At 41.5% G+C, this 8,477-nt stretch overlaps 1 protein-coding gene across 1 annotated transcript in view; it reads left to right on the forward strand.

The window, feature by feature from the left end:
* Positions 1-7,071, forward strand: part of LOC102859601 (nuclear receptor corepressor 1-like) — a 39,278-nt gene extending 32,207 nt beyond the window's left edge. Inside the window, exon 3 of the mRNA XM_006894369.1 lies at positions 6,297-7,071. Within this exon, the coding sequence (XP_006894431.1) occupies positions 6,297-7,071 (775 nt within the window). The remainder of the gene's footprint in view (positions 1-6,296) is intronic.
* Positions 7,072-8,477: the final 1,406 nt, after the last annotated feature.

Raw genomic sequence — 8,477 nt, forward strand, 5'->3', positions numbered from 1 at the left:
TCCAGGGTCACCCATTTTGAATAATATTGCACGAGTTCCTTGTTTTTCAATGCAGCATAGTATTCCATTGTGCGAATATACCACAGCTTCTCTACGCATTCGTTTGTTGATGGACATTTAGGTTGTTTCCAACTCCTTGCTATTGTAAACAAAGCAGTGATAAACATGGGTATGCATATATCTACTTGGGTGCCACTTATGGTCTCTTTAGGGTATATTCTCAGTAGTGGAATTGCTGGGTCAAATGGTATCTCTATTTGCAACTTTTTGAGAAAGCACCACATCGCTTTCCACAGTGGATGCACCATTTTACACTCCCACCAACAGTGAATAAGGCTTCCAGTCTCTCCACAACCTCGCCACCATTTGTTGCTTGCTGTTCTGTTAAATTTTGCTAGTCTTACTGGCGTGAGATGATATCTCATGGTTGTCTTGATTTGCATCTCTCTCAGAGCTAGGGATTTTGAACATTTCTTCGTGTGCTTGTTGGCCATCTGAATGTCTTCTTTGGTGAAGTGTCTGTTCATATCCTGTACCCATTTTTCAATTGGATTATTCACCTTTATCTTGTTGTGGTGCTCAAGTATTTTATAAATTCTAGATATAAGTCCCTTATCTGACATGTCATTACCAAACACATTTTCCCAGTCTGTGGCTTCCCTTTTTAACCTGTTAGAGAAGTTTCTGGATGTGCATAGGGATTTGATTCTTAGAAGGTCCCATTCATCTATTTTATCTTCTCCTGGTTGTAAATTTTTCAGAATACTGGGAAGACTCTTTATGTTGTGGATTAGGACTACTAAAGTTTTTCCAAGCTTTTATTGAATGAAGTTTATAGTCCTTGGTTTTAATCCTAGGTCCATGATCCACCTTGAGTTGGGTTTTGTATATGGAGTGAGGTGGGGGTCTTGTTTAATTCTTCTGCAGATAGTTTTCTAATTTTGCCAACACCATTTGTTTAAAAGGCTGTCATTTCCCCACCTACCTGATTTCATCTCCTTGTAAAAAATCAGTTGACCATAAATAGATGGGCTGATTTCCGGGTTTCTCAATTCTATTCCATTGATCTATGTGTCTGTCATTGTACCAGTACCATGCTGTCTTGACTACAATGGCAGTGTAGTAGGATTTTAAATCAGGGAGTGAGATGCCTCCTACCTTTTTTCTATTTTTAAGGAGTGCTTTGCTTATTTGGGTATAAGCCTAATCTCAAGGAGCTCTGGTGGCCTAGCAGTAAGAATCTAATCCCAAAGGCACATGGTTCAAATCCACCAACTGCTCTATGGGAGAAGGATGGGCAATCCCTCCCATGAGATTGCTGCCTCTGAAAACTTACAGGAGGGTCAGCTATGGGTCTGTTCTGACTCAATGGTATACAACAAAAACAATCCTAATCCTATATTTTTCTTATCTTCAAAGTTTAGTACAGTTCAGTTTCTTGAACACAGTAATATCAAACCCAACCTATAGCCATTGATTCAATTAACTGCCCATAACATTTTGGAGGCTGTCCTCAGTTATCTGAACAGAACAAAGAAACAATGCATGGTTTAAAAATCAGGAAAGGTATGAGTCAGGGATGTAGCCTTTCTACATATCTAGTCAACCTGCACACTCAACAGATAATTTGAAAAGCTAGATTCTATGAAGAATGTGTGATCAGGATTGTAGGACGACTCATTAATAACGTGCATTGTGCAGATAAAACAACCTTTCTTGTCGAAAGCAAAGAAGACTTGAAATACTTGTTGCAGAAAAATCAAAGACTTCAGCCTTAAGTATAGATTGTGTCTCAATATTAAAAATCCTCACCACTGGATGAATGAACAACATCATAATAGATGGAGAAAAGATTGAAGCTGTCAATGATTTCCTCTTACCAGAAACCAAAATCAAGTACATTTGCAATCAGCAGTTAGGAGATCATGAGATGTATTGGGCAAGTCTGCTGTCAGGGACTTCTCCAAATTAATAAAGAATAATGACTTCAGTGTGAAGACTAAAGTGCACGTGATTCAGGTTATGATCTTCTCAATTGCTTTCTATGCTGCTGAGAGCTGAACAGTTAGCAAGGATTATAGGAGAAGAGTTGATGCCTTTGAGCCGTGATGTTGAAGTAAAGCACTAAATATACCATGGGCTACCAAAAGAATAAACATATATGCCTTGAAGAGGGTATAGCCTAAATGCTCCTTGAGGGCAAGAACGACAAAGCTTCATTTCCCATACTTTGGCATGTTTTTTGGAGAGGAACATCATGTCTGGAAAAGTGGAGCATCAGCAAAAGGTTGTCAACCAAGTGGATTGACTCAAGTGACTACAGTACTGGGCTCCAAAGTGTTAGAGATGATGAGGATTTCACAGGACAGAACAGGGTTCAGATCTGTTGTTCATAGAGTTGTGATGAGTTGTTTGCAACTTGACAGGAAGAGAGCTCTGGTGGCTTAGTGGTAAGGAATTGTGCTGCCAGCATAGATTGTTGGTGGTGGGTGTCCTCAAGTTGAGTATGACTCATAGTGATCCTATGTCCTATCCTGTGCCAATCTCACCATCTCTGACACACTCAAGCCCATTGCAGCAGTCGCTGTGTCAATCCATCTGGTTGAGGGTCTTCTTCTCTTTTACTCTTCCCCCCAACTTTCCATGCATGATCTCTCTCTCGAAGAACAGTCTTTTCTAGAAACATGTCTATGGTGTCTGAGATGAAGATTCTCCATTCTTGCCTCCAAGGAACACTATGGATGCACCTTCTCCAAGATATATCTGTTTGTTCTTCTGGCCATCCATGGACTATTCAGTGCTCTTCTCCAACACCACAGTTCAAAGGTATCAATTTTTCTTCTGTCATCCTTATTAATTGTCTAGCTCTCAGATGCATAGCAAATGATTGAAAAGACCATGATCTGAATCAAGTGCACTTTATTTGGTTGTCAAACTAACAGCATTGATCTCAGTAATTTGAAGAGGTCCTTGAATGCAGGCTTTTCCAGTATAATACATCTCCTGGTCTCCTAACTACTAGTACCACATGTGTTGTGCATCCAAGCAAAATGAAGTCATTGACAGTTTCAATCTTTTTCCATTTGTCTTGATGTAGTCTATTGGTCAGTGGTGAGAATTTTTGTTTTGTTGACATTGAGATGCAAACCATATGAAGGCTGAAGATTTTTTTTTCCTGCAGCAAGTGTTTTAAGTCCTCTTCACTTTCAGCAAAAAAGGTTGTGTCATCTGCATACTGAAGGTTATTATAAGTCTTCCTCCATTTCTGATGCCACATTCTTCTTCACAAAGTCCAACTTTTCAAATAATTTGTTCAGCATACAGATTGAATAGGTGTGGAGAAAGGATACAATTCTGATGCACATATTTCTTGATTTTAAACCTTGTGATGTTGGGAAGGGTGGAGGGTCAGCAAAGCAGAGGAAGTCCCTCAGCCAGGTGGATTGACATTGTGACTGCTGCAATGGGCTCTTGTGAGTCAGGAAGTGTGAGGATGGCACAGGATAGAACAGGGTTCAGATCTTTTGTTCACAGAGTTGCTATGAGTCATACTTGACTCAATGGCACCTAACAACAACAACAGCAACAGAGTCCCCATGTTCGGTTCACAAAACAGCTCCTCAATTTAGGTACATAGTTCAAATCCACCCCCAACTCTGTGGGAGAAAAATGGCAAATCCCTTCTTATGCAATCAACTGCCTCTGAAAACCCACTGGAGGGTCAGCTATGGGTTGGTTCTGATTCAACAGTACAGAACAACTGTCTATAGAAATGAGCTCTGATGGTAGTCCCTAGGGAGTTGCATTTGCAAAGGCCAAGCTTATGCCCAAAGGTCAAACTTCTCTAGTGGTTTGAATCCACCAGTCATTTGATGGGACAACTATGGGCCGTTTTCTACTGTATAATTTACAAAGCCTTGGAAACTCATCAGAGGTTCAGCTATGAGTTTGACCCTGTTGTTGTTATATGCCATCAAGCTACCTGTGACTCATAGCAAACCTATGCATAATAGCTCTAAACCCTACCCTGTCCTGAGCCAGTCTCACTGACTCTGACACACCTACCCCCAATATCCCAGTTACTGTGTCAATCCATCTCATTGGGGGTCTTCCTCTCGTGCACTGTCTCTTCACCCTCCAAACATGATGGTTTTTCTCCAAAGACTGGTCCCTCCTAGCTATGTGTCCAAATTATGAGAGATAGAGTTTCAGAATCCTAGATCCAAGGATTTCACCCTCTCCAAGACAGATGTATTTGTTCTCTTGGTGGTCCAATACTCTTTTCCAGCCAACTCAAAGGCTTTGATTCTTCTTCTATCATCTTTAGTCCAGCTCTCTGATGCATAGTAAGTAATTGTGAATACCATGGCCTCGATCAAGCCCACATTAATTCATAAAATAATATTATTACTCCTTAGCACTTTGGAGAGGTGCCTGACAGCAGATGTTTTCAATTCAAATTGTCTTTTGATTTACTGACTGTTTGTGCGAAGAGTGTTGATTGTGGAGCTGAGCAAGCTGACATTATTAATAACTTCAATCTCTTCTCTGTCTATTGTGGTGCTACCAATTGGCTCAGTGGTGAGAATCTCTGTCCTCTTGATGTTGAGCTTTAATCAATATTGAAAAATACAGTTCTTGACCTTCTGCAGCAAATGTTTCTGGTCACTTCCGTTTCAGTAAGCAAGATTGTGTCATCTATGTAACTCAGGTTTGTTGGTAATTCTTCTTCCAATCTTGATGCCACATTCCTCCTCATAAAGCCCAGTTTCCAAATGATCTGTTGCACATACAGATTGAAAGGGCATAAAGACAGGACTCAACCCTGACGCCCTTCTTTTCAAAATTTGAACCGTGCAATGTTTCCTTGCTCTGTTCTGATGACTGCTTTCTGGTTTCACATGAGCACAGCCAGGTGTTCTGGGATTCTCAGCCAGGTGTTCTGGGATTCTCATTCTTCTCAAGGTTAACCACAATTCTTTGTGATCCACACAGTCCAAAGTCTTTGCACAGTCAATGAAACACAGACAGACATTCCTCTGGTATTCTTTGTTTTTTGGCCAACACTCATCTCACATTGGCAATAATGTCTTTCAAGAATAATGAGTGGTATTCTTTACAGAAGCAGACTACTACCACAGTCAGAAATCTTCTATCACTGAGTGATTAGTGGAGTTGAACCACAGCTTTTCCAGTTAGTGACTGAGTACCTTAATCACTGTGCAACCAGGGTTCCTTTGAACAAGTGCCTGTTGTGGTTGTTTTGGCTGTCAAGTTCCAAGAGAGAGGATGGCTTATCTTCCTGCCACTGAGCAGCTGGTGGATTCAAACCACATGCTTTCGGGTTGGCAGCATAACTCCTAAGTATTAGGCCACCAGAGATTCCTTAGAATATGCCTAGTAAATATTTCTAATTGGATATAATATGCTATCATATGTTAAATAGATCTCCAACCTAATTTGCTCAGATTAATGAAATAAATGAGATTAGTTAATGTGCATTTTTGCCAATAGAATGACAAGCTAGAAAGAATAATTATGCCACTCAAGATTAGTCAGATGTGGACTATAGTTGTCATAGAATCAAGGCAAGTTGATGGTCACGACAAGTAAGTGGCAGGAATAAAACCCAAACCTTTTTGAGCAAAAAAAGGCTTTAGTGTTTCAAATAATTGAAAAGGCCAAAGAGGGTTTGTCTCTGGGAACACTAAGATCCAGAGGCTTAGGACTATCTCCTTTTTTTGCTAATCTTCATCTTCCACTGTGGACTTTCTTCTGTGGAAGGTTCTCTTTGCAGTTTCCACCACAAGAGATCAGCTCTGAGCAATCCTAGGGAAAAGAGATCACCTCTTTCCTATAGTACCGATCAGAAGAAGTCCAGGACTGATTTGGATTCAAATTACACTGGGTCATATGTTCACTTCTGAATCAATCACTTGGTTCCTGTTAGAAGGATTTTGCCAGTTTCTGAGGCCAAACTTACATACCTACCCCTGAAGCCCATGGTGGAATCAGCCTTATTCTGAATGATATAGGCTAACAGTTTATTTAATTGGTTGCCCAAAGGAAATCTAGAGTAATATTACTAATTGAAGAGGGAATCCTCCAGTGAAATAAGTTGGATATAAACAGAAAAATACACGGTCTTTTCTTACATGCAATATCTAGACTAGACAAACATATAGAGAGACAGAAGATTAAACATTACTAGGGGCTGGAAAAAATGTTGTCGTTACATGCCATCAAGTCAATGATAATACATAGCAACCCCATGAACATCAAATTTGAACCTTGCTTTCACCAGCAAGTATAAGCTACTTGCCTTCATTCTTCACCAAGCTTGAAAACACTTCGCCCATGGTTAAATCAAAGAAGCAGGAGATTTTTCGTAAGTTGAACTCTTCTGGTGGAGGTGACTCTGATATGGCAGCTGCTCAGCCAGGAACTGAGATCTTTAATCTGCCAGCAGTCACTACCTCAGGCTCAGTAAGCTCTAGAGTCCATTCTTTTGCAGATCCTGCCGGCAATCTGGGGCTAGAAGACATTATTAGGAAAGCTCTCATGGGAAGCTTTGATAACAAAGTGGATGATCATGGAGTTATCATGCCCCAGCCTGTGGTCGGAGGGCCTGGGAGCACCAATACCTCTGTTGTGTCCACTGGAGAGGCACGAAGAGAAGAAAGGGACCCATCACCTAATGCAGGAGGAGGAGTTTGTAAACCAAAGCCAATCAGCAAGTCAAGCAGCAGGAAATCTAAATCTCCTATCCCTGGGCAGGGATACTTAGGAACAGAGCGACCTTCTTCTGTCTCTGTACATTCAGAAGGGGATTACCATCGGCAGACACCAGGGTGGGCCTGGGAGGATAGGCCCTCTTCAACAGGCTCAACGCAGTTTCCTTACAACCCTTTGACTATGCGGATGCTCAGCAGTACACCACCAACATCCACTGCATGTGCTCCCTCTTCTGTAAACCAAGCAGCTCCTCACCAACAAAGCAGGATCTGGGAACGAGAGCCTGCCCCACTTCTCTCAGCACAATATGAGACACTGTCGGACAGTGATGACTGAACTGTACAGAGGATGAAGAGGGGAGGGCACAGAAGACAGGATGCAAGGGAAGGGTCTCAAGTTTTTGGTGGTTTTAATTGCAGGCCAAAAACCTGTGAGGACTTGTACCCAGAGACTTTCCAGGAAAGCCCGGGCCACAGATGATGAAGAAATGGTGGATTTTATTTGGAGACCTAATGGGGTCAGGGGAGCTGCCTTTGATGCAGGCAATTCAGTGGGTTATAATAGTTGAGGGTTGAAATGCTGAAGATAAATAATGTAGTTTTTAAAAAGTGGACAATTCTTGTTCTTACATCTGTTTGTAAAGAAAACCATAATGTCTTTAAATCATTTTTCTGCAAAAAAAAAAAATTTGAACCTTGCTGTATCCTGCTTGGTCCTCAGCATCTCTGTACAAGGTAATTTTTGTCGTCATGGTGTCAATCCATCTCATGGAGGGTCTTCCTCTTTTTTCACTGACCCTCTACCTTTTCCAGCATCATGTCCTTCTTCAAGGACTGGTGAATCCTGAAAATAAGCCCAAAATGAGTGAGATGAAATTTCACCATTCTTGCCACTTAATAAGTACCCTGGTTACCCTTCCTTCAAATTAAATTTGTTTATTCTTCTAGCAGTCCATGGTATATTCAATACTCCTCACCAACACCACAGCTTAAAGGCATGAACTCTTCTTTGTTGCTGTTGTTATGTACCATTGAGTCAGAACTGACCTATAGCTGACCCATTAGTGGGTTTTTAGAGGCAGTAAATCGCATGGGAGGAGATTTTCCATGGATGGTAAAGAGATTGAGATTGTTCACAGCTTTAGTTTGCTTGGCTCCACAGTCAATACTCTTGGCACCAGTAGCCAGGAGATTAAAAGACGTATTGCAATGGGAAAGTCTGCTGTTAGGGACCTCTCCAAAGTACTGACAAGCAATGGTGTCTCTCTGGAGACTAAGGTGCGTCTGATACAGGCCATGGTCTATGCTATCATTTGTTATGCATCAGAGAGTTGGATACTGATGAAGGAGGATAGAAAGAGAATTGATGCCTTTGAGCTGTGGTACTGGAGAAGAGTATTGAATGTACCATGGACTGCTAGGAAAACAAACAGATTCATCTTGGAGAGGGTTAAGACGGGTGGCTCCTTGGAGGCAAGGATTCTAAAGCTTCGTCTGACATACTTTGGACATGTTGTAAGGAGAGACTGGTCCTTGGAGAAGGACATCATGCTTGGTAAGGTGGAGGGACAGCACAGGAGGGGAAGGCCCTCTATGACGTGGATTGTTTCAGTGACTGGGATAATCGGGATGGGAGTGTCAGAGACAGTGAAATTGGCACAGGACAGAACAGAGTTTAGGGCTGTTGTGCATAGGGTTGCTATGAGTCACAAGCGACTCGACGGCACATAACAACAACAACAT

Source organism: Elephantulus edwardii, unplaced genomic scaffold (genome assembly GCF_000299155.1).
Source record: "Elephantulus edwardii isolate Elephantulus edwardi_28Jun2011 unplaced genomic scaffold, EleEdw1.0 scaffold00140, whole genome shotgun sequence".
Taxonomy (NCBI): Eukaryota; Metazoa; Chordata; class Mammalia; order Macroscelidea; family Macroscelididae; genus Elephantulus; species Elephantulus edwardii.